Below are 26,504 nucleotides of genomic sequence, written 5' to 3' on the forward strand. Positions count from 1 at the left end.
GTATAGTCTGAAGTCTGGGAGTCTGATTCCTCCTGCTCCATTTTTTTCCTTCAAGACTGCTTGCGCTATTCTGGGTCTTTTGTGTCTCCATACAAATATAAGATTTTTTTGTTCTAGTTCTGTAAAAAATGCCATTGGTAACTTGATAGGGATTGCATTGAATCTGTAGATTGCTTTGGGTAGTACAGTCATTTTCACAATATTGATTCTTCCAATACAAGAACATGGTATATCTCTCCATCTGTTGGTATCATCTTTAATTTCTTTCATCAGTGTCTTATAGTTTTCTGCATACAGGTATTTTGTCTGCCTAGGTATGTTTATTCCTAGGTATTTTATTCTTTTTGTTGCAATGGTAAATGGGAGTGTTTCCTTAATTTTTCTTTCAGATTTTTCATCATTAGTGTATAGGAATGCAAGAGATTTCTGTGCATTAATTTTGTATCCTGCAAATTTACCAAATTCATTGATTAGCTCTAGTAGTTTTTCCAGTGGCATCTTTAGGATAATCTATATAGAGTATCATGTCATCTGCAAACAGTGACAGTTTTACTACTTCTTTTCAAATGTTTATTTTTTCATTTCTTTTTCTTCTCTGATTGCCATGGCTAGGACTTCCAAAACTATGTTGAATAATAGTGGAGAAAGTGGACATCCTTGTCTTGTTCCGGATCTTAGAGGAAATGCTTTCAGTTTTTCACCATTGAGAATGATGTTTGCTGTGGGTTTGTAGTATATGACTTTTATTATATTGAGGCAGGTTCCCTCTATGTCCACTTTCTGGAGAGTTTTTATCATAAATGGATGTTGAATTTTGTCAAAAGCTTTTTCTGCATCTATTGAGATGATCATATGTTTTTTTTTTTTTTAACATTTTTATTTGAGTATAACTGTTTTACAATAGTGTGTTAGTTTCTCCTTTACAATGAAGTGAATCAGTTATACATATACATATGTTCCCATATCTCTTCCTTCTTGTGTCACCCTCCCTCCCACTCTCCCTATCCCACCCCTCTAGGTGGTCACACAACACAGAGGTAAACTCCCTGTGCTTATGCGGCAGCTTCCCACTAGCTATCTAATTTACATTTGGTAGTGTGTATATGTCCCTGCCACTCTCTCACTTTGTCACAGCTTACCCTTCCCCCTCCCCATATCCTCAAGTCCATGCTCTAGTAGGTCTGTGTTTTATTCCCGTCCTACCACTAATCACTTCATGACATTTTTTTTCTTAGATTCCATATATATGTGTTAGCATACGGTATTTGTTTTTCTCTTTCTGACTTACTTCACTCTGTATGACAGACTCCAGGTCTATCCACCTCATTACAAATAACTCAGTTTCATTTCTTTTTATGGCTGAGTAATATTCCATTGTATATATGTGCCACATCTTCTTTATCCATTCATCTGTTGATGGACACTTAGGTTGCTTCCATGTCCTGGCTATCATAAATAGAGCTGCAATAAACATTTTGGTACATGACTCTTTTTGAATTATGGTTTTATCAGGGTATATGCCTTAGTAGTGGGATTGCGGGGTCATATGGTAGTTCTATTTGTAGTTTTTTAAGGAATGTCCATACTGTTCTCCATAGTGGCTGTATCAATTTACATTCCCACCAGCAGCGCAAGAGTGTTCCCTTTTCTCCACACCCTCTCCAGCATTTATTGTTTCTAGAGTTTTTGATGATGGCCAATCTGACTGGTGTGAGATGATATCTCATTGTAGTTTTGATTTGCATTTCTCTAATGATTAATGATGTTGAGCATTCTTTCATGTGTTTGTTGGCAATTTTTAATCTTCTTTGGAGAAATGTCTATTTAGTTCTTCTGCCCATTTTTGGATTGGGTTGTTTGTTTTTTTGTTATTTGAGCTGCATGAGTTGTTAATAAATTTTGGATATTAATCCTTTGTCAGTTGCTTCATTTGCAAATATTTTCTCCCATTCTGAGGGTTTTTTGGTCTCGTTTTTTTTTTTTTTTTTTTTTTTGCAGTACGCGGGCCTCTCACTGTTGTGGCCTCTCCCGTTGCGGAGCACAGGCTCCGGACGCGCAGGCTCAGCAGCCATGGCTCACGGGCCCAGCCGCTCCGCGGCATGTGGGATCTTCCCGGACTGGGGCACGAACCCGCGTCCCCTGCATCGGCAGGTGGACTCTCAACCACTGTGCCACCAGGGAAGCCCTTGGTCTTGTTTATGGTATCCTTTGCTGTGCAAAAGCTTTTAAGTTTCATTAGGTCCCATTTGTTTATTTTTGTTTTTATTTCTATTTCTCTAGGAGATGGGTCAAAAAGGATCTTGCTGTGATTTATGTCATAGAGTGTTCTGCCTATGTTTGCCTCTAAGAGTTTGATAGTGTCTGGCCTTATATTTAGGTCTTTAACCCATTTTGAGTTTATTTTTGTGTGTGGTGTTAGGGAGTGTTCTAATTTCATACTTTTACAGGTAGCTGTCCAGTTTTCCCAGCACCACTTATTGAAGAGGCTGTCTTTTCTCCACTGTATATCCATCCCTCTTTTATCAAAGATAAGGTGACCATATGTGTGTGGGTTTATCTCTGGGCTTTCTATCTTGTTTCATTGATCTATATTTCTGTTTTTGTGCCAGTACCATACTGTCTTGATTACTGTAGCCTTGTAGTATAGTCTGAAGTCAGGGAGACTGATTCCTCCAGCTCAATTTTTCGTTCTCAAGATTGCTTTGGCTATTCAGAGTCTTTTGTGTTTTCATACAAACTGTGAAATTTTCTGTTCTAGCTCTGTAAAAAATGCCAGTGGTAATTTGATAGGGATTGCATTGAATCTGTAGATTGCTTTGGGTAATAGAGTCATTTTCACAATGTTGACTCTTCCAATCCAAGAACATGGTATATTTCACTACCTATTTGTATCATCTTTAATTTCTTTCATCAGTGTCTTATAGTTTTCTGCATACAAGTCTTTTGTCTCCTTAGGTAGGTTTATTCCTAGATATTTTATTCTTTTTGTTGTAATGGTAAATGGGAGTGTTTTCTTAATTTCACTCTCAGATTTTTCATCATTAGTGTATAAAAATGCCAGAGATTTCTGTGCATTAATTTTGTATCCTGCTACTTTAACAAATTCATTGATTAGCTCTAGTAGTTTTCTGGTAGTATCCTTAGTATTCTCTATGTATAGTATCATGTCATCTGCAAACAGTAACAGCTTTACTTCTTCTTTTCCAATTTGGATTCCTTTTATTTCTTTTTCTTCTCTGATTGCTGTGGCTAGAACTTCCAAAACTAGGTTGAATAAGAGTGGTGAGAGTGGAAAACCATGTCTTGTTCCTGATCTTAGTGGAAATCGTTTCAGTTTTTCACCATTGAGAACAATGCTGGCTGTGGGCTTGTCGTATATGGCCTTTATTATGTGGAGGAAAGTTCCCTCTATGCCTACTTTCTGCAGAGTTTTTATCATAAATGGGTGTTGAATTTTGTCAAAAGCTTTCTCTGCATCTACTGAGATGATCATATGGTTTTTCTCCTTCAGTTTGTTGATATGGTGTATCACGTGGATTGGTTTACGTATATTGAAGAATCCTTGCATTACTGGAATAAACCCCACTTGATCATGGTGTATGATCCTTTTAATGTGCTGTTGGATTCTGTTTGCTAGTATTTTGTTGAGGATTTTTGTATCTATGTTCATCAGTGATATTGGCCTGTAGTTTTCTTTCTTTGTGACGTCTTTGTCTCATTTTGGTATCAGGGTGATGGTGGCCTCATAGAATGAGTTTGGGAGTGTTGCTCCCTCTGCTATCTTTTGGAAGAGTTTGAGAAGGATAGGTGTTAGCTCTTCTCTAAATGTTTGATAGAATTCACCTGTGAAGTGATCTGGTACTGGGCTTTTGTTTGTTGGAAGATTTTTAATCACAGTTTCAATTTCAGTGCTTGTGATTGATCTGTTCATATTTTCTATTTCTTCCTGGTTCAGTCTCAGCAGCTTGTGCATTTCTAAGAATTTGTAGATTTCTTCCAGGTTGTCCATTTTATTGGCATAGAGTTGCTTGTAGTAATCTCTAATAATCTTTTGTATTTTTGCAGTGTCAGTTGTTACATCTCGTTTTTCATTTCTAATTCTATTGATTTGAGTCTTCTCCCTTTTTTTCTTGATGAGTCTCTGGCTAATGATTTATCAATTTTATTTATCTTCTCAAAGAACCAGCTTTTACTTTTATTGATCTTTGCTATTGTTTCCTTCATTTCTTTTTCATTTATTTCTGATCTGATCTTTATGATTTCTTTCCTTCTGCTAAATTTGGGGGGTTTTTTGTTCTTCCTTCTCTAATTGCTTTAGGTGCAAAGTTAGGTTGTTTATTCGAGATGTTTCCTGTTTCTTAAGGTATGATTGTATTGCTATAAACTTCCCTCTTAGAACTGCTTTTGCTGTATCCCATAGGTTTTGGGTCGTCGTGTCTCCATTGTCATTTGTTTCTAAGTACTTTTTGATTTCCTCTTTGATTTCTTCAGTGATCACTTCGTTATTAAGTAGTGTATTGTTTAGCCTCCATGTGTTTGTATTTTTTACAGATCTTTTCCTGTAATTGATATTTAGTCTCATGGAGTTGTGGTCGGAAAAGATACTTGATACGATTTCAATTTTCTTAAACTTACCAAGGCTTGATTTGTGACCCAAGATATGATCTATCCTGGAGAATGTTCCATGAGCACTTGAGAAAAATGTGTATTCTGTTGTTTTTGGATGGAATGTCCTATAAATATCGATTAAGTCCAGCTTGTGTAATGTACCATTTAAAGCTTGTGTTTCCTTATTTATTTTCATTTTGGATGATCTGTCCATTGGTGACAGTGGGGTGTTAAAGTCCCCTACTATGATTGTGTTACTTTCAATTTCCCCTTTTATGGCTGTTAGTATTTGCCTTATGTATTGAGGTGCTCCTATGTTGGGTGCATAAATATTTACAATTGTTATATCTTCTTCATGGATCGATCCCTTGATCATTATGTAGTGTCCTTCTTTGTCTTTTGTAATGGTTTTTATTTTAAAGTCTATTTTGTCTGATATGAGAATTGCTACTCCAGCTTTCTTCTGATTTCCATTTGCATGGAATATCTTTTCCCATCTCCTCACTTTCAGTCTGTAAGTGTCCCTAGGCCTGAAGTGGGTCTCTTGTAGACAGCATATATATGGGTCCTGTTTTTGTATCCATTCAGCCAGTCTGTGTCTTTTGGTGGGAGCATTTAATCCATTTACATTTAAGGTAATTATTGATATGTGTGTTCCTATTACCATTTACTTAATTGTTTTTGGTTGTTCTTATAGGTCTTTTCCTTCTCTTGTGTTTCTTGCTTAGAGAAGTTCCTTTAGCATTTGTTGTAGAGCTGGTTTGGTGGTGCTGAACTCTCTCAGCATTTGCTTGTCTGTAAAGGTTTTAATGTCTCCATCAAATCTGAATGAGATCCTTGCTGGGTAGAGTAATCTTGGTTGTAGGTTTTTTTCCTTCATCACTTTAAATATGTCCTGCCACTCCCTTCTGGCTTGTAGAGTTTCTGCTGAAAGATCAGATGTTAACCTTATGGGGATTCCCTTGTGTGTTATTTGTTGTTTTTCCCTTGCTGCTTTTAATATGTTTTCTTTGTATTTAATTTTTGACAGTTTGATTATTATGTGTCTTGGCGTGTTTCTCCTTGGATTTATCCTGTATGTGACTCTCTGTGCTTCCTGGACTTGATTGACTATTTCCTTTCCTATATTAGGGAAGTTTTCAACTATAATCTCTTCAAATATTTTCTCAGTCCCTTTCTTTTTCTCTTTTTCTGGGACCCCTATAATTCGAATGTTGGTGCATTTAATGTTTTCCCAGAGGTCTCTGAGACTGTCCTCAGTTCTTTTCATTCTTTTTTCTTTCTTCTGCTCTGCAGTAGTTATTTCCACTATTTTATCTTCCAGGTCATTTATCCATCCTTCTGCCTCAGTTATTCTGCTATTGATCCCATCTAGAGTATTTTTCATTTCATTTATTGTGTTGCTCATCGTTACTTGTTTCCTCTTTATTTCTTGTAGGTCCTTGTTAACTGTTCCTTGCAATTTGTCTCTTCTATTTCCAAGATTTTGAATCATCTTTACTATCATTATTCTGAATTCTTTTTCAGGTAGACTGGCTATTACCTCTTCATTTGTTAGGTCTTGTGTGTTTTTATCTTGCTCCTTCATCTGCTGTGTGTTTTTCTGTCTTCTCATTTTGCTTATCTTACTGTGTTTGGGGTCTCCTTTTTGCAGGCTGCAGGTTCGTATTTCTATCTATTTTTGGTGGCTGTCCCCAGTGGCTGAGGTTGGTTCAGTGGGTTGAGCAGGTTTCCTGGTTGGGGGGACTAGTACCTCTGTTCTGGTGGATGAGGCTGGATCTTGTCTTTCTGGTGGGCAGGTCCACCTCTGGTGGTGTGTATGGGGATGTTGGTAGCCTTATTATGATTTTAAGCAGCCTCTCTGCTAATGGATGGGGCTGTTGACCTGTCTTGCTCTTTGTTGGACATAGAGTGTCCAGCACTGTTCGTCGCTGGTCCTTGAGTGAAGCTGGGTCTTAGTGTTGAGATGGAGATCTCTGGGAGATTTTCGCCGTTTGATATTACGTGGAGCTGGGAGGTCTCTTGTGGACCAGTGTCCTGGGGTTGGTTCTCCCACCTCAGAGACACAGCCTTGACACCTGGCTGGAGTGCCAAGAGACTTTAATCCACATGGCTCAAAATTAAAGGGAAAAAAATAGATAGGAAAGAAAGTAAGGAAGGAAGGAAGGAGGAAGGGAGGCAAGGAAGGAAGGAAGAAAGGAAGGGAGGGAGGAAGAAAAGATGGGAAGAAGGAAGGAAGGAAGGAAGGAAGGAGGGAAGAAAGAAGGGAAGTAGGAAAGAAAGGAGGGAAGAAAGGAAGAAAGAAAGGGAGAAGACAAAATAAAGTATGATAAAATATAGTTATTAAAATAAAAAATAATTATTAAGAAGAAAAATTTCTATTAAAGAAAAAAAACACGGGTCGGTCTAACCCTAGGACAAATGGTGAAAACAAAGCAATACAGACAAAATCTCACACAGCAGCACACCCATACACATTCACAAAAAGAAAAAAGGGGAAAATAATAGTATATCTTGCTCCCAAAGTCCACCTCCTCAACTTGGGATATTTTGCTGTCTATTCAGGTTTTCCACAGATGCAGGGCACTTCAAGTTGACTGTGCAGCTTTAATCTGCTGCTTCTGAGGCTGATGGCAGAGACCTCCCCCTCTCCTCTTTGTTCACACAGCTCCTGGGGTTCAGCTTTGGACTTGGCCCCGCCTCTGCGTTTAGGTCGACCGAGGGCGTCTGCCCTTCGCTCAGACAGGACAGGGTTAAAGGAGCAGCTGATTCGGGGGCTCTGGCACAGGCCTGGGTGAGGGAGGGGCATGGATGCGGGGCGAGCCTGCGACATCAGAGGCCGGCGTGACGTCGCACCAGCCCGAGGCGCACTGTGCGTTTTCCCGGGGAAGCTGTCCCTGGATCCCGGGACCCCGGCAGTGGCGGGCTGCACAGGCTCCCGGGAGGGGTGGTGTGGAGAGTGACCTGTGCTCGCACACAGGCCTCTTGGTGGCGGCAGTAGCAACCTTAGCGTCCCACACCCGTCTCTGTTGTCCGTGCCGACAGCCGCGACTCGCGCCGGTTTCTGGAGCTCCTTTACGCGGTGCCCTTAATCCCCTCTCCTCACGCCCCAGGAAGCAAAGAGGCAAGAAAAAGTCTTCTCTTCGGTAGCTCCGCGCCCATTTCTGGAGCTCCTTTAAGAGGCGCGCTTAAACCCCTCTCCTCGCGCACCAGGAGGCAAAGAGGGAGGAAAAGGTCTCTTGCCTCTTTGGCAGCTCCAGACTTCAGCTGGACTCCCTCCCCGCTAGCCATGGTGTACTAACCCCTTCAGGCTGTTTTCACTCTGCCAACTCCAGACCTTTCCCTGGGATCCGACTAAAGCCTGAGGCTCAGCTCCCAGCCCCGCCCGCCCCGGCGGGTGAGCAGACAAGCCTCTCGAGCTGGTGAGTGCTGGTCGGCACCGATCCTCTGCGGGAATCTCTCCGCTTTTCCCTCCGTACCCTGTTGCTGCGCTCTCATCCGGGGCTCCGAAGCTTCCCACTCCGCCACCCGCAGTCTCCGCCCGCGAAGGGGCTTCTAGTGTGTGGGAACCTTTCCTCCTTCACGGCTCCCTCCCACTGGTGCAGGTCCCGTCCCTATTCTTTTGTCTCTGTTTATTCTTTTTTCTTTTGCCCTACCCAGGTACGTGGGGAGTTTCTTTCCTTTTGGGAGGTCTGAGGTCTTCTGCCAGCGTTCGGTGGGTGTTCTATAGGAGAGGTTCCACGTGTAGATGTATTTCTGATGTATCTGTGAGGAGGAAGGTGGTCCCCACGTCTTACTCTTCCGCCATCTTCTCGCTCCCTCCCGATTATATGGTTTTTATTCTTCAATTTGTTAATATGGTGTATCACGTTGATTGATTTGTGTATATTGAAGAATCCTTGCATCCCTGGGATAAATCCCACTTGATCATGGTGTATGATCCTTTTAATGTGTTGTTGGATTCTGTTTGCTAGTATTTTGTTGAGGATTTTTGCATCTATATTCATCAGTGATATTGGCCTGTAATTTTCTTTTTTTTGTAGTATCTTTGTCTGGGTTTGGTATCAGGGTGATGGTGGCCTCATAGAATGAGTTTGGGAGTGTTCCTTCCTCCGCAATTTTTTGGAAGAGTTTGAGAAGGATGGGTGTTAGCTCTTGTCTAAGTGTTTGATAGAATTCACCTGTGAAGCCATCTGGTCCTGCACTTTTGTTTGTTGGAATATTTTAAATCACAGTTTCAAGTTCATTACTTGTGATTGGTCTGTTCATATTTTCTATTTCTTCCTGGTTCAGTCTTGGAAGGTTATACCTTTCTAAGAATTTGTCCATTTCTTCCAGGTTGTCCATTTTATTGGCGTAGAGTTGCTTGTAGTAGTCTCTTAGGATGCTTTGTATTTCTGCAGTGTCTGTTGTAACTTCTCCTTTATCATTTCCAATTTTATTGATTTGAGTCCTCTCCCACTTTTTCTTGATGAGTCTGGCTAATGGTTTATCAATTTTGTTTATCTTCTCAAAGAACCAGCTCTTAGGTTTATTGATCTTTGCTATTGTTTTCATTGTTTCTATTTCATTTATTTCTGCTCTGATCTTTATGATTTCTTTCCTTCTGCTAACTTTGGGTTTTGTTTGTTCTTCTTTCTCTAGTTCCTTTAGGTGTAAGGTTAGATTATTTAAAATTTTTCTTCTTTCTTGAAGTAGGCGTGTATAGCTATAATCTTCCCTCTTAGAACTGATTTTGTTGCATCCCATAGGTTTTGGATCATCATGTTTTCATTGTCATTTGTCTATAGGTATTTTTTGATTTCCTCTTTGATTTCTTCAGTGACCTCTTGGTTATTTAGTAATGTATGGTTTAGCCTCCATGTGTTTGTGTTTTTTTACATTTTTTTCCCTGTAATTTATTTCTAATCTTATAACATTGTGGTCAGAAAAGATGCTTGATATGATTTCAATTTTGTCAAATTTACTGAGGCTTCATTTGTGACCGAAGATGTGATCTATCCTGGAGAATGTTCCATGCACACTTGAGAAAATAGTGTAATCAGCTGTTTCTGGATGGAATGTCCTATAAATATCAAGTAAATCTATCTGGTCTACTGTGTCATTTAACCCTTGTGTTTCCTTATTAATTTTCTCTTTGGATGATCTGTCCATTAGTGTAAGTGAAGTGTTAAAGTCCCCTTCTATTATTGTGTGACTGTTGATTTCCTGTTTTATAGTTGTTAGCAGTTGCCTTATGTATTGAGGTGCTCCTATGTTGGGTGCATATATATTTATAATTGTTATATCTTCTTCTTGGATTGATACCTTGATCATTATGTAGTTTCCTTCCTGGTCTGTTGTAACAGTCTTTATTTTAAAGTCTATTTTACCTGATATGAGTATTGCCATTTCAGCTTTCTTTTGATTTCCATTTGTATGGAATATCTTTTTCCATTTCCCCACTTTCAGTCTGTATGTGTCCCCAGGTCTGAAGTGGGTGTCTTGTAGACAGCATATAATAGGTCTTGTTTTTGTATCCATTCGGTGATCCCGTGTCTTTTGGTTGGAGCAATTACTCCATTCCCTTTTAAGGTAATTATTGATATGTATGTTCCTATTACAATTTTCTTAATTGTTTTGGGTTTGTTTTTGTAGGTCCTTTTCTTTTGTGTTTCCCACTTTGAGAAGTTCCTTTAGCATTTGTTGCAGAGTTGGTGTGGTGGTGCTGAATTCTTTTAGCTTTTGCTTGTCTGTAAAGCCTTTGATTTCTCCATTGAATCTGAATGAGATCCTTGCTGGGTAGAGTAGTCTTGGTTGTAGGTTCTTCCCTTTCATCACTTTAAGTATATCATGCCACTCCCTTCTGGCTTGTAGAGTTTCTGCTGAGAAATCAGCTGTTAACCTTATGGGAGTTCCCTTGTATGTTATTTGTCATTTTTCCCTTGCCACTTTCAATAATTTTTCTTTGTCTTTAATTTTTGCCAGTTTGATTACTATGTGTCTCAGCATGTTTCTTCTTGGGTTTATCCTGTATGGGACTCTCTGCACTTCCTGGACTTGGGTGGCTATTTCCTTTCCCATGTTAGGGAAATTTTCGACTATAATCTCTTCAAATATATTCTCTGGTCTTTCTCTCTCTCTTCTCCTTCTGGGACCCCTATAATGTGAATGTCGTTGCATTTAATGTTGTCCCAGAGGTCTCTTAGTCTGTCTTCATTTCTTTTCATTCTTTTTTCTTTATTCTGTTCCACAGCAGTGAATTCCACCACTCTGTCTTCCAGGTGATGTATCTGTTCTTCTGCTTCAGTTATTCTGCTATTGATTCCTTCTAGTGTAGTTTTCATTTCAGTTATTGTATTGTTCATCTCTGTTTGTTTGTTCTTTAATTCTTCTAGATCTTCGTTAAACATTTCTTGCATCTTCTCAATCTTTGCCTCCATTCTTTTTCCAAGGTTCTGGATCATCTTCACTCTCATTATTCTGAATTCTTTTTCTGGAAGGTTGTCTATCTCCATTTAGTTGCTTTTTCTGGGGTTTTATCTTGTTCCTTCATCTGGTATATAACGCTCTGCCTTTTCATCTTGTCTATCTTTTTGTGAATATGGTTTTTGTTCCACAGGCTGCAGGATTGTAGTTCTTCTTGCTTCTGCTGTCTGCCCTCTGGTGGATGAGGCTATCTAAGAGGCTTGTGCAAGTTTCCTGATGGGAAGGACTGGTGGTGGGTAGAGCTGGCTGTTGCTCTGGTGGGCAGAGCTCAATAAAACTTTCATTCGGGGCTTCCCTGGTGGCACAGTGGTTGAGAGTCCGCCTGCTGATGCAGGGGACACGGGTTCGCGCCCCGGTCCGGGAAGATCCCACGTGCCGCGGAGCGGCTGGGCCCGTGAGCCGTGGCCGCTGAGCCTGCGCGTCCGGAGCCTGTGCTCCGCAGCAGGAGAGGCCACAACGGTGAGAGGCCCGCGTACCGCAAAAATAAATAAATAAATTAAAAAAAAAAAAAAACTTTCATTCGCTTTTCTGCTGATGGTGGGGCTGGGCCCCTCCCTGCTGGTTGTTTGGCCTGAGGCGATCCAACACTGGAGCCTACCCGGGCTCTTTGGTGGGGCTAAAGTTGGACTCTGGGAGGGCTCACGCCAAGGAGTACTTCCCAGAACTTCTGCTGCCAGTGTCCTTGTCTTCATGGTGAGACAGAGCCACCACCTCTTCTGCAGGAGACCCTCCAACACTAGCAGGTAGGTCTTGTTCAGTCTCTATGGGGTCACTGCTCCTTCCCCTGGGTCCTGATGTGCACACTACTTTGCGTGTGCCCTCCAAGAGTGGAGTCTCTGTTTCCCCCAGTCCTGTCAAAGATCTACAATCAAATCCTGCTAGCCTTCAAAGTCTGTTTCTCTAGGAATTCCTCCTCCTGTTGCTGGACCCCCAGGTTCTGAAGCCTGACATGGGTCTCAGAAGCTACACTCCAGTTGGTGGGCTTCTGTAGTATAAGTTTTCTGCAGTTTGTGAGTCACCCACCCAGCAGTTATGGGATTTGATTTTATTGTGATTTAACCCCTCCTACCACCTTATTGTGGCTTCTCCTTTGTCTTTGGATGTGGGGTATATTTTTTGGTGAGTTCTAGTGTCTTCCTGTCTATGATCGTTCAGCAGTTAGTTGTGATTCTGATGTTCTTGCAAGAGGGAGTGAGACCACGTCCTTGTACTCTGCCATCTTGAACCAATCTCCGAGAAACACCATTGTTTGATTGCTGTCTCTGCAATCTCCTTAGTTACAAATACCTTTAATCCTGTTTTGCAGCATACACTTTTGTGAAAAGCTGAGGTTTGGCAATTTGTCAGTTAGCTATTGCCACAATAATGTTGCAAACCCCTATGTTCATAGCAGCACTATTTATAATAGCCAAGACATGGAAACAAGTTAAATGTCCATTAACAGATGAATGGATAAAGAAGATGTGGTATATATATATACAATGGAATACTACTCAGCCATAAGAAATAAATGAAATAATGTCATTTGCAGCAACCTAGAGATTATCATACTAATTCAAGTAAGTCAGAAAGAGAAAGACAAATACCATATGATATCTCTTATATGTGCAATCTAAAATATGACACAAATGAACGTATCTATGAAACAGAAACAGACTCACAGATATACAGAACAGACTTGTGGTTGGGGGGGGTAGAGGAGGGATGGATTGTGAGTTGGGGATTAGCAGATGCAAACTATTATATATAGAATGGAGAAACAACAAGGTCCTACTATATAGCACAGGGAATTATATTCGATATCCTGTAATAAACCATAATGGAAAAGAATATGAAAAAGATGTATATATATATATATATATATATATATCTGAATCACTTTGCTGTACAGCAGAAATTAACACAACAATGTAAATAACTACACCTCAATAAAATAAAAAATTTTAAAACGCCACATAGCAAACCACCCCAAAACTTATTTTAAGCAACAGTCACCATTTATTCTCATAGCTGGCTCTGTTTTTCACTTCAGGTCTATAGATTAACTAGGGTGGTTCAGCTTTACATATTTCATTCTCCTTGGACAAGTCAGTTAACCAGGCAAAGGCACAAAAAGGAAACAGTAGAATCTTCTTAAGGCCTACACTCAAAACTGACACACTGCTACTGTAACCAAGCAGGACCCTATGGGGCCTTCCTGGGATAGTACTTCCCCCATAATCATCTGCTTTAGCTCCTCTCTGAAGTACTTGGATAACAGTATTTGATGCACATTTACTGAGTTGTTTTACAGATGTGAATCCCCGCCCCCAACAACCACCACCAAATGGAAGATGTTAACTACTTGATGACCATGAGCATGACCTTCTGGAATCTAAGGACTGATAATGTTAACCCCTGTGACACCACCCCGTTACCTCACCATCAGCCAATCAGAAAATTATGCACGAGCTGATCACATACCCTGCAACCCCCTCCCTCACCTGGCTTTTTTTTTTTCTTTTTAACATCTTTATTGGAGTATACTTGCTTTACAATGTTGTGTTAGTTTCTGCTGTACAACAAAGTGAATCAGCTATATGTATACATATATCCCCATATCCCCTCCCTCTTGAGCCTCCCTCCCACTCTCCCTATCCCACCCCTCTAGGTCATCACAAAGCATCGAGCCGATCTCCTTGTGCTATGCAGCAGCTTCCCACTAGCTATCTATTTTACATTTGGTAGTGTATATATGTTGATGCTACTCTCTCATTTCATCCCAGCTTCCCCTTCCCCCCATGTCCTCAAGTCCATTCTCTATGTCTGCATCTTTATTCCTGTCCTGCCACTAGGTTTATCAGTACCATTTTTTTAGATTCTATATATATGCGTTAGCATAAGGTATTTGTTTTTCTCTGACTTACTTCACTCTGTATGACAGACTCTAGGTCCAACCACCTCACTACAAATAACTCAGTTTCATTCCTTTTTATGGCTGAGTAATATTCCATTGTATATATGTGACACATCTTCTTTATCCATTCGTCGATGGTCATTTAGGTTGCTTCCATGTCCTGCCTATTGTAAATAGTGCTACAGTGAACATTGTGGTACCTGTATCTTTTTGAATTACAGTTTTCTCAGGGTATATGCCCAGTAGTGAGATTGTACCTGGCTTTTAAAAATGCTTTGCCGAAACCCTTCCAGGAGCTCAGGTATTTTTAGGGCATACGCCACCTGTCTCCTTGCATGGCCCTGCAATAAACCTTTCTCTGCTCCAAACTCCGTTTTGGTGTGTTTGGCCTCATTGTGCCTTGGGCACATGAACTTGCACTAACTTCCATTAACCAAAGCAAGCAGCCTAACCAAGTTCAAAGTCAAAGGATGGGGAAATACACTCCTCCCACCTTGAGACTATGGCAAGGGTATAGTTGCAAGAAGAAGTAATGGATTGGGGCCAATCCTTTAGTCTACCATTGTCAGTGACTAGTTGGGAGTCCTGGATACTACATTTGCCCTGTTTTTGCTAATAACACCTGAGCAGTTATATTGAGCAAAGTGCTGAAATAACTTTATGGTTCTAGACAAGCTAGGTGAGATTATACACTGATTAAAGGGACAAAGGTTAACACATAAGCCTGGCTAGGAAGAATGAGTAACTTCTATCAGTGAGACCACAAGAACAGCAATGTGCTAGGAACTGAAATGAAAGTCAATCATCCATGTCCTGAAATTATTCAAAATTTCTTAAATTTCTGTTGAATATACTCCTCATCATTATACATGTATACATATGTATACACACAAATACATTGAAGTTTACAATAGTATACTTTGTATGTGTTTAAAGTGAACATTATTTTCATGAGTGTTGTGCTGGTTTCTATTTTATACCACAAAGTCCTGAGTGACAGGAATTGTTCACTATTTTTGTTTATATGGTAGAAATTAAATGTTACAAATTTATTCCATCTTCATGATTACAAACACTACAGGCAAGGTGGGTGAACAAGGCAAATAAAGCAATCTCTTTTCTCCTATTTAACCAGATGCAGCATTTTGACATTTTTATGATATGCAGGTTTTTTATTTATTTATTTATTTATTTTTGCGGTACGTGGGCCTCTCACCGTTGTGGCCTCTCCCGCTGCGCAGCGCAGGCTCCGGATGCGCAGGCTCAGCGGCCATGGCTCACAGGCCTAGCCGCTCCGCAGCGTGTGGGATCCTCCCAGACCGGGGCACAAACCCGTGACCCCTGCATGGGCAGGCGGACTCTCAACCACTGCACCACCAGGTAAGCCCTATGCAGGTTGTTTTAATTCATTCACGGCTCATTGACTTATTTTGAAATCCAGCAACAGCAAACTTTGAAATGTGGGATCTTCCTCTATAGCTACTCCAAGTTAATTCCTGAACTACACTGTGAACTCAGAAATGATATTCACTGAAACACCCTTGAAGGTTTCACATCTTAATCTGACACCTCTTATTAAGGCAGGGAACTGTCTGTTAAAGACTGTCTTCTTATCTAACCCAAGTCACCAGCAATCTTAACCACTAAGTTACTATATAAAAGTAAACTGCTCCTAATAAATGGAATATTGCCTGCTGTATCAGTAAACAAAGGATGTCACAGTCATCAGTGATTATAGCTAAGCAGCCACCAAGGAAAGTGAGCTGGTGACCCCTGAGGGAACTCAGGAAGGAAACAAAGAATACCTGCCATTTAGCAGCCATCAGACTGCAGCCACTCCTTAAGGTGAGCCCTTTCCTCAGGATGTGAAAACACTGGATACTGGCCCCAGATAGCTTAGGTGCATATCAAAGGAATGATTTCAGTGAGCCCAGACTCTTGCATCTTCCCATACATAGGAAAGCCCTAAACTCCTTAATTTGGGATTTCTGGTTTTCTTTGCTTAACAATAATCTTTGATGTTCCAACTACCTGCCCTTTGTTGCAAACGCCTCCTCAGGGTTATTTGAAATGCTGCCTCCCTGGCTTGAAGTCCTAAAAAATTTCCGCCAAATAAAGCATAATTCTCAACTTCTGGGTTGTGAATAATTTTTTAGTTGACACTCCAAGCATTGACCGAAACTGTTGTGCCAGATCCGTTTTCAGAGCATTCACTCCCTGATAGAGAGGTCCTAACCAGCTGTTTCCATGAACAGTGACCCCAGTACAGTGTACCTACTGTCCAGAGTATAAACAAACAGGTCAGGTAACCCTAGTTATCCTGAGTAGTTAATCAATATTTACATACAACGTATATCTTAAGCTGATCCCAGACCAAGTATTGCAACTGTAATCCCAAGAAGTCGTTCAGTTTTAGCACATTGAGTTGCTGCAAGATGCCAGGGCAAGTGAGAAACCACCTCAAAGCAAAGAGTTCATCATCTTCAGAAACTTGTGGGGGGGCAGGCAGGAGTAAAATTTCTCCTTCTAAACTCATCAAATCAATGGGTCTTCAGTCTTAACTGATAAAATCCAGAGTCCTCAATCCCGATTTGAGAAGCCCATTTTCAAGATGAAGAAGAGCTTTCAGTCTTCTATTTGCCATGGCCCATGAACGCAAGTGCTTCTATAAGAATCTCCTCTTTTATTGCTTTCTGACACACCGCTGAAGATGTCGTTGTGCGGTTCCAGGAGCTGATCCCTTTGAAGACCTTCTAGACAAACCAGCGGTGGAAGCCCCAGTGGTACCTCAGCCTCAAATTGGTGCTCGTGAAGGCGGTGGTGATGGCGGCGCGCTCTTAAGTCATCGCCTGCTCATTATTTTCTCTTCCTAATTCTCAACCCTTCTTTTGAGACACAGCTGGGTACGTTCACTTTAAATCCTTCTCCAAAAATGCCTCAAGGTCAAATTTCAAATAGGGTGGTTAAGGTAGGGCTCAGAGAGGCGTTGACGGGTGAGGAGTGGAAGGGCGTAGAGGAGGGCATTGCAGGCACGGAAAACAGCCAGGACATTATTATAAATAACTGTGACGTCTTGTGATACTCAGTAAGTTTCAATGCGTGTTGGAGCCATTGTTATGATAATTCTTTCCCAAGAGGTTTTGATTCCTGAGGAGAGAACCGCGGGGGTCAGCGGGGACTTTCTTAGCCTGAAAGGTTTACACCGGCAGCGGCAGGGGAAGGCTCTTTACAGCTTGGTGGGGCAGACCTTGGCTGCAACCCCCAACGGCTGGGAATCGCCAATCTGCAGAGTTCTGTTGCCCAATGTGCCCGGAGCAAGGGCCTGGGCGCAAATCCTGTTTCTCGGCGGCCCCAACCTCCTGCGACCTCGGTATCCAATCAGTGCAAAGGTAAACAGTCGATACTGAGTCGGCTGGGAAGTCAGTCAGGGAGCCGCCAGACCACCCAGTGCGCAGCGGACGGACGGGTAGGGATCCCCTCAGGCCACTGCTCGCCCAGCCCTTCCCGGATCACTCACCACCCCCACCCCCACCCCGCTTTCGGCCACGCCCTCGCGGCGATAAGGCAGAGCATCTGGGCCGGGTCGCGACGCGATTGGCCGGGACGACGGGACGCCGGCCCCAGACGTGCCACGTGTACGTAGGGGTCGGCCGGAAGGCTAAGCTGACGCGGCCGGGTTTGGCCGTGCCGGGGCAGGCGACGGCGACCATGGACGGGGATCAGCTGTCCACGCGGCCAGCCCTAGAGACCGAGGGGCTACGCTTCCTTCACGTCACGGGTGAGTCGGCGCGGGCCGCAGGGCAGCGGGTTTGCGCCGCCACCCTCGGCGCGCCGCCATGTTCGGTGAGTCGTTCTCCTCTGCCCTCCGGGCCGGACCTGTCCGGGAGCCGGATGTTGGCGCTGCACGCAGGCCCGGGCGGTGGTGCCGAAGCGCGCGTGGAGGCCCTCCCAGAGCGGTGCTTCCTCGGGCGTTGCGGTCGGTCCTATTTTGCTTGAGTCCTTTACTTTATGCGAAGCAAGCCTTCCGGGTTTGCGGTTACTGGGGTCTCTCCTCCCTTGGCGTTTGCCTTCAAGCCTCAGCCCCTCGACTCCGTACCCCCACGCACGTCCCCCAAATCCGGCGCTGTATCAGCCCTCCATGAGCACCCCTTTCTATATGTAGTCTGGATCTGAAAGGCCTTTGCCCTCCTGAGTCGGATACACTTCCCTTCACCCCTCAAAACCCAGCTGGCGTGCCCCACGTCCTCCGGACTTGCCCCTCCTATTCCCCAGGTAGCTGAGAAGTCCCTTCTCAGTGATCCCTGAATTGTTGTACTTCTCGCTATTTTAACGGCTTACTTAGGTCTTCAGCTACACCGTGAAGGGTTTTGAGGACAGGAGCTACGCTTATTTTGCTTTTGTTTAATTTTCTAGAAAAGTCCAGTGGTAGTATCATTTTTAGTTTCTTGAAAACTGTTTTCTTCTTTTCAGTGGGCTCCCTGCTGGCTACCTATGGCTGGTACATCATCTTCAGCTGCATTCTTCTCTACGTGGTCTTTCAGAAGCTCTCCACCCGGCTGAGGGCCTTGAGGCAGAGGCAGCTGGATCGAGCTGCTGCTGCTCTGGGTTAGTGCCTGATAACAAATGAAGGCGTGGCTTTACGCCTACTTGTTTTAGTATTTAAAAGTTAGTCTGTTGTTAAGAGTAAGAGGTACGTTTCTGATCTGTGTGGGAAGAAAAGTATTTTATGCTTAGGAAGTTGGTTTTGGTGATTTGCAATAGTGTTGTTTTGGTTTGTTTTAATTTCAGAGTTTTTGATGGGATGAAAAACCCACTTGATGGTGTGTAGAGCACTGACTGCATATCATGTTGCATGGTTTTTCATTTACAGGAGAGATTAAAGTGAAGACTTCACAGCTGCTCCATATTTATGGGTCTGCCTACTAAGTCTCATTTATCTCTAGAACCATCGTGAATGACAAACTCAGCCTTAGTTCTTCACATCCACGGCATTTTGATTTTCACAACTTACTCATCAGACCTGATATCAGATTACACCTGGCTGTTTCAAAAACTGATTCCCTCTAAAACAGTAGCTTTTTAACTAGTTAGCAGCTACAGTTTCTGAGGACATATCTAAAAGAAATGTTAAATGTCTTGAGAATAGCAGTATAATTAAATAAATACAAATCATCAATCATCTGAGCCACCACAGTTACTGAAGCTGGGGAGGAAAAAAAACATAACACAAAAGTAGTCATTAGTAGAAAGACTTAGAAAATTCCTTCACTCTCCTCTCCCATGAAACCCTGTGGTCCTGCCATTATCTCAGCATTTTTGGTTGTTGGCTGTATATCCAACAAAAACAACAAAGTACAAAGTAAATCTTGCTTAAGTTGCGGGATTTTGTGAAGTGGATGACTGGTGTTAGAGAGCAGTCACCTGGTACAGCCATCCCTGGCTCTGTGAGACCTGCCGACAACTGAAGAGTAGATATATAAGATAATGGGATGGGCATCTCAGAAGAGGAGTTTGTTGTAGTGAAGCACTGCAAAAAGTATATGTGCAGTGAAAGGTGTTACCTTGTGTTGTACAATTTTGTTAGAAAAATTAGGTTAAAAAAATCCACACATAATTTTATTCTAAGAATGATCCAACAGTTCCAAATGTTACAATTCACATTTCTATAAAGTGGAACTATAATTTTAAAGATAAAGGTCTAGTCATCTCTGTCACCACAGACACAACCCTGTGCTATTTTGGCCCCTGTTTTACATGGATTCAGTTAGGTGACCTGTTTCCACTGCTAACTATCTGTAAGTAATGATGATCGCATATCCTTTGGATGATACTGATGTGAACATATAAGTTCTAGCTTGTTTCCTTGTTTACAAAATTAGTCAAACCACAGAAGCACCTTAGTGCTTCTTAAACACAGTGGTCTGAGTAAAATAGAGAACTTGATTGTGTATTTATATAATTTGCTTTGTTTTCTAAACCAGATAAAAACAGATACCTGGGGTGGTCATTTCTATTAATGCTAGCTGGAAGGATTTTTCTCTTTTTTTAATTCCTGTAAAAACAAGGATAAAATATCTAACGATCTTTACCTCTTTCTGGTATAGAACTGGGCTAATTAGGTGATGGCTAATGATCAGAAAACTTTATCTTTCCTTGGTTGTCTTCTAGAATTCTGGTCAACCTAGAGACTGGGTGTTAGGAGGTATCCAGGTTGTGGAATGGAATCTCACTGGCCGTCAGATCACTTATATTTCAGTCTCGGAGCCCATGTCAGAGTCTCTGAATTGGAATTGCTCAGGGAGCCCAGAAATCTGTTTGAACAGAGATTTCTGATGCTTTGGATATTTAACAAGGGCTATGAACTGTGGCGATGGGATAGTCTGCCTCGCCCTCCCTTAAGCAGTAAAAGATATGCAGAAGAATAGTTTTATTCATGTAAAAGTATATTCTTGCGTTGCCTGACTTCTGTACACTTCCAATACTGTAGACCTCAAGAGTTTCCATTTTATATTACACAAGGTGCTTTATCCCAAATTTTTTCTGACATTATAGAACCTGATATTGTTGTTAAACGACAGGAGGCTTTAGCAGCTGCTCGTTTGAAAATGCAAGATGAATTAAATGCACAAGTTGAAAAGCATAAGGAGAAACTAAGACAGGTATGAATTTGTTTTAGTTTGAATACATGGTATTGAGGTTTAGTGGGTAAAATTGTGTGTGCGCGTGTGTACGCGCATTAGGGTGGATACAGAGAATAACTATTTCAGGCCGAATCATTTCCACTTAGCTAAGTATTGCTCAGCATGTTTTCCTTGTGCAATTTCTTACTGTTTAGGGGGGAAATACTATTTAAGAAAGGTGTCTTGTATTTATGTTTTTACTTTAAAGTGGTTCCCTCACAGCAGCATTTCACCCAACAAAACTGTTTGCTGTGTACAGGGGCTGTACCACCAGACACACAGAACACACATTCAGCCTCTTGCTCCATGGTTGGTCTCAAGCCGTGCATGTCATATGACCTGGCTTGGTGAGGCCGCTCTTCAGTGGATTGAAGGAGAGCCAGGGGAGGGTGGCGATGGGCTCAACCCAGGGTCAAGATGGAGAGCAGGAGATGGAGTTTTGAAAGATTTTTTTAAAAACACATTGTTTGGTTGTAGGGGTGGTAAAAGGTTTTGGGGGGCAGGGGGAGGAAGAAACAAAGGCTGCTATTGAAGTGACCTGAGCAGCCAGGTGGGTTGTGCTGCTCTTCACAGGAGTAAGGTCACCCACCAGGTTGGACCCATTCTCTGTAACTGAAACAACTAAGTGTAGACTCTGCTTTCTAGTTTCAGTGCAGATGTTTCTGGGCCCCTCTTTTTCTCCTCAGAAGGAAGCCAGAGAAATTGGTCTTCCTCCTGGGCTTGCATGTGTCTCTGTTGTTTCCATTGAGTGCCTTTCTGCCACTGCTGGGTCTGCATGGTCATCCAGTACATGGCTGGTCTCCACAGCTTGGCTGGAGCCCAGAGGGAAAGGACAGAATAAGATAACACCTACTACACACATTCGGCCCTCTTGGTCACCTTTCTCAGCAGCCTTCTTCAGTGTTCAGTGGGTTGCCCATCTTCTACTTAAATAGTCACTAACCTAAAATGTACTAGCACATTCCTATTATTTATGTAGTTTTCTAAACCACATGAGGTTGAAACAAATTCATGATACGAAAATCTGTACTATGATAATTAAGTCTCCGCCTTCCTTGCTCCCCTTTCTACTGCTGCCCAAGCATTCCATGTTAAGCTTTTTAGGTATTTTTCCAGAAACATTTTATCCATATATAAACACATGCATGTATCATTTTTACATAGAAATGGCAGCATAGTATACATAGATGCCATTTTTAAGCAGTTTTATTTTAGTTTTTACCTTTGCTGATTTCCAACCATTTGTTTTGTTTCTAGAGCCATAGAGTAAGTTGAATTCCTTCTACATGTCAAAATTAATGTCTTGAAGTTCAGAGTTTTTTGCATTAGTAAAACAGCCTGATCATTTATCCAATTTGTTGATGTAGCTGAAAAAAAGCTTTTAAAAGATTATTTTTAAAAATTGTAATGTGCACCTCCTAAAATTGGAGAGAGGATAGAAGCCTGTGTTCAGTTTTAAAGTTGTAGTTCTGTGTATTTAACAAACTTACCAAACAGAATCTGCCTGACTCACAGTTCAGTCAACTGTCTTGTGTGTGGTCTCAGGATTTGTCAGCAGTGTTCCATTCTGGTGTTTTCCATGTTAGCCATGAGCATAAAACAACCTTCAGCTCAAGAGACTGTTTCCTCTTTGACCTCCTGTACTTGCAGACAGTGGAAGCATGAAGGGACAGACATGTGGATTTAGCATGATGAACCGTGAAAGCCATCAAGAAATTTCTGGATATGTGCTTTCTAAGGCATCTTCTTGCATATCTTTGTGATATCACAGTTTAATTGGAACCAGAATGAACTAAAGTTTGGATCTGGATTCTAGTGGGAATGAGAGAGTTAGTGACTTGTGTGTGAACGTAAGTTGCAGTACCCAGTTCTTCAAGGAGGAGGAAGCAGAGTCAAAGACCCAGGGCACTATGTTTCCCTCCTGCTTAATGCATAATTACTGTATAAGCCTTCTCAGGTACTCATTGTTGGACATAGTTTTCTGCTGAGATTAGTTTTCCTTTATGCTCCCATAGTATTTGACTTTCAAAGAACTTTCAGATCTGCTCTCATTGGATCCTCCTAGCCTTTGAAGTAGAGGGGTTAAGTGACTTTCCTCAGGTGATGCGACCAGGTAGCAACAAAGCAGGCCTGCCAGCCATGTTCACCCTTTCCAGGTCAGCGTTATTCTACATTACCAAAAATGTCCAGTTTAGAAGAAGAGTCGGTATTCTTTTCTCCGTGACACTTTGCTTTCTTCAATAGTATACAAAAATAAAAGGTTCTGTTGGTGAGTTAAACTCACACCACTAGATGACAACTGTTTTATTAACTGAAGAAAGTGCAGGTGAAGGTGTGTTTTGAAGGACATTTAAATTAAAAATTATCAAAATTATATTTTCTTTGAGAAAGATGGTAGCTTATGAATTCATTCTGTACAACCTGTGATTCTTCCTCAGCTTGAAGAAGAAAAAAGGAGACAGAAGATTGAAATGTGGGATAGCATGCGAGAAGGAAAAAGTTACAAAGGAAATACAAGAAAGCCTCAGGTGATGTAGCCTTCGGCGTAGTGGATTTCTTTCAAGTAGAAGATTCCTGGAGTAGAATATGTTTTTTGTTTTTTGTTTTAAAATAAATGTATCCGTTTATTTTTAGCTGCATTGGGTCTTTGTTGCTGCGCACAGGCTTTCTCTAGTAGCGGTGAGCTGGGACTACTCTTCGTTGTGGTGCATGGGCTTCTCATTGCAGTGGTTTCTCTTGTTGTAGAGCACGGGCTCTAGGTGCATGGGTTTCAGTAGTTGTGGCACGCGGGCTCAGTAGTTGGTAGCTCGTGGGCTTTGTTGCTCCACGGCATGTGGGATCTTCCTGGACCAGGGCTCAAACCCATGTTGCCTTCATTGGCAGGTGGATTCTTAACCACTGCACCACCAGGGAAGTCCCTGGAGTAGAATGTTTTTAACTAGATTATTAAGCCTGTGTATGTTCAAACAGGAAGAAGACAGTCCTGGGCCTTCTACTTCATCAGTCATCCCCAAACGAAAATCTGACAAAAAACCTTTGCGGCAAGGAGGTAAGTACTAAACATCAAAGCATGCTGAACAATTACAGGATACACTTACCTTTAAAAACAAGATTCTTTTTCCTTGTTTCATTGTCCGTAAATTGAGACTAATTCCTAAGTTTCGGATTATGAAGATTAAATAAAAGAAACAGATGCGAAGCAGACCTCAATGGCTGGAAGTCACCAACCTGCTGAGCCCTGTGGGCCTTGGGCAAGGATGTGGGCTCAAGTCCAGTTTCCAAGAGGCCTATAACCTCCTTGGCCTCACAAAAGTCAGCATTTGATTGGCAGTTGAAAAATGAGGTCACTCGAGGCCCTCAGGAAATAATTGGGATGGTTGCACTTGTGTTTTAGTATTCTCACTTGATCCCGCACTAGTCCTGTAAGGGCAGTGGTAAGTGGGGCGAGGAATAGTTGCACATATTGCAAATAAGTTTGTCAAGGGCCTAGGACACAGGGGTTTTGGTCTTTCCAGCCAGGGCCGCCTTGTTTCTTACAAATAACTTTCTCAAGGAGGCATGGACAGATGTTAATTCAGAGAGCTTCTGCATGCAACATCCTTGAGCCCTCTAATCATAGCAGTCTGTCCTTACCCCATTCTTAAGGACTTTCACGTCCTTTTGGAAAGACAGGACTCCCACACAAATGAAAATAAGTAACCTTTGTGATCTGCCAGGAGTTCGCTGTTAATCCTAAGAGAGGAGAAGGCAAAGGCATTAAAATATTTTGTGTAGGAACCAGTTTTAGGCCAAGGACTATCCTCCATCCGGGAGGGGGGTTTTCTGTGGGGAGGTGCTGCAGAGGCAGTGGTGTGGAAGCCTGGCTGGCCTATTGGAGGACTGTCAGGAATCCGGAACCTGGGCTCTGTGCAGACTGGACACAAGCTGGGCTGCTCATCAAGGCTGGGCTCTGATGAAACCCAAAGCTGGCTTGCTGTAGGGAAGTGGTGTGTCTGAAAAGGAAATGCTTTTTAAAATCTTTTTCTTGCTCCAAGCAAGGAATAGTCTTCCAAGACTATTTTTCAGAGCAAAGAGTGGTGGTATTTAGGAGAGAATTATAGAAAATGGAATGCATCTGGAGCTAGGGGCTTTGACTGGCCTGGCTTTACAAATAAGGAAACTGAGGCACAGGGAGTTAGTGACCAAAGATTCTAAAGTAAGGAGCAAAGCCACCTCATTTAAGGTCTTGCTGGCTCTAAAGCCTGATCAGTCAACCTGTTCGCCAAATGTCCATTAAATTTAGGAAGCTAATGAGTGGGCAGGGATGGGGTTGGGGACTGGGGCATGTGGATTACCCAGTTCTGACTGGTGGAAGTAACAAGTTCCATTCTTTTTGATTTTGGTTTTTAAAATTTATTTTCTGTAGGTTGAGCAGTTCTTATTTGAATGTATACATTTTATTAAGCACTGCAGTTAAAAGCCTTTATCTACTTAAATCCAGCCATCTTGAGAGGTTTTTTGGGCAAATTTTTTTGTGTGTTTTAGGAAGTTTTTTGTGTTCGGAGAGTTAAAACAGAGAAGCTGAATGGCTTGTTTTAGTCCCACCAGAAAGTCAGTTCAAACTGCAATGACCATGTAAACTTTTTTTGTCATACGGTAGCTGGAAGTTGTATGAAAATGTTTGTGAGAATAGAATCCATATCTTTGCAGTGCTTTGCATGTTATGCTCACAATTTTATGTTTGATACAGAACATTTCTAGCAGTGTTATGCTTCCTTTTGTCACAGGTTACAGCCCTTTGTCTGGTGAAGGAGGTGGAGCCTGCTCCTGGAGACCTGGACGCAGAGGTCCATCGTCTGGTGGATGAGGCTAAGAATCTTGTTAGTGTTGCTTATGACACTAGCAAGATGAATCCTTAACCCTCGACTCAATTGCCTTATGCACGCTTTTCACAGTGACTACCCAGGGGGAGGGGGCTTTCTTTCTGTTCTTAACTGCATCTGTGTCTTCAAGAGTTGAAGGCAGCATAGAGCGTGGACATGGCCACTAGGCAGTAGTTGCAGTTGGTCACACTGCAGTGAAGCCAGTGACTGTGTTCACTGATTTCATGGGTCATTGCTAGTTGGTATCTAAAGGCCTCCAAGTGTTTGGCGATCTTGATAAAAGAGACCTGGCAATGATCCTTTAAGTTAACAGGTCCTTGCTGGTAGGACAGTCTCTGTGACAGGTTGCGTTGAATGATGTCTTCCTTGTAAATGGTGAGCCCACCAGCGAGGATTACTGATGCAGAGAGTTGATGGGGTTGTTTCTGTATATTTATTTTTATGTACAGAGCTTTGTTTTTAAAAAAAAAAGAAACTGTAAATATAAAAACAAAATTGCAAGGAACATTTTCAGCATCTTTATCAAATTTAAGGAAATTTCATTATGAACTTGAATTTGTCTATCTAATATTATACAGCTTTTTATTATTCATAACCTCCCACTAATATTACTTATTTTCTCTTCTCATTATTCCTCACCAGCAATGAGCATGGCAAGTGGCAGACAGCTGTAGTGATTTTCAGAGTTGGCAGGCTCCTTGGGGTTTATCCACAAAATCAGGCACTTGGAGTTGAGTTTCTGAATTAAGAGGATAAAGAAACATCTTGCCTAGAGGTACCTCAGGGGCCAATGAGGTTTCTAGGAGCCCTGTGGGTCATCCCTCTTGCACTCATTTCTTATGTCCTTCTAGAACCTCTGTCAAGTATGCTATAAAGGGCCTGATAGTAAATATTTTAGACTTTGCAGTTGCATAGTCTTTATTTTTTTACATTTTTAAAGGATTGTTAAAAACATCTAAAAATTCTTAGCTCATGGGTTGGATTTGTCCT

The 26,504-nt window shown here is 41.9% G+C and overlaps 1 protein-coding gene across 4 annotated transcripts; it reads left to right on the forward strand.

Annotated features, from left to right (window-relative positions):
• Positions 1 to 16,961: 16,961 nt before the first annotated feature.
• On the forward strand, positions 16,962 to 26,019 carry SELENOS (selenoprotein S). Of its 4 annotated transcripts, none has more exons than XM_067029477.1 (7): positions 16,962 to 17,750; positions 18,443 to 18,577; positions 20,525 to 20,631; positions 23,091 to 23,180; positions 23,287 to 23,331; positions 23,623 to 23,701; positions 25,419 to 26,019. In XM_067029477.1, the coding sequence occupies exons 1-7, from the start codon at positions 17,681 to 17,683 to the stop codon at positions 25,496 to 25,498; spliced, it is 606 nt and encodes a 201-aa protein (XP_066885578.1). In that variant the 5' UTR covers positions 16,962 to 17,680; the 3' UTR covers positions 25,499 to 26,019. The 4 variants fall into 4 exon arrangements, with proteins under 4 accessions (XP_066885578.1, XP_058915573.1, XP_058915574.1 ...); XM_067029478.1 differs by having other exon boundaries at positions 17,636 to 17,815; XM_059059590.2 differs by lacking the exon at positions 23,287 to 23,331 and having other exon boundaries at positions 17,420 to 17,750.
• Positions 26,020 to 26,504: the final 485 nt, after the last annotated feature.

The sequence above is a fragment of the Kogia breviceps genome, chromosome 3, assembly GCF_026419965.1.
Source record: "Kogia breviceps isolate mKogBre1 chromosome 3, mKogBre1 haplotype 1, whole genome shotgun sequence".
Classification (NCBI taxonomy): Eukaryota; Metazoa; Chordata; class Mammalia; order Artiodactyla; family Physeteridae; genus Kogia; species Kogia breviceps.

Coding starts and splice junctions, on each gene's coding strand:
- SELENOS (XM_067029477.1), top strand. CDS start 17,681: ATGGACGGGGATCAGCTGTCCACGCGGCCAGCCCTAGAGACCGAGGGG. Junction 17,751..18,442: donor ACGCTTCCTTCACGTCACGG/GTGAGTCGGCGC, acceptor TCTTCTTTTCAG/TGGGCTCCCTGCTGGCTACC. Junction 18,578..20,524: donor TCGAGCTGCTGCTGCTCTGG/GTTAGTGCCTGA, acceptor CTGACATTATAG/AACCTGATATTGTTGTTAAA.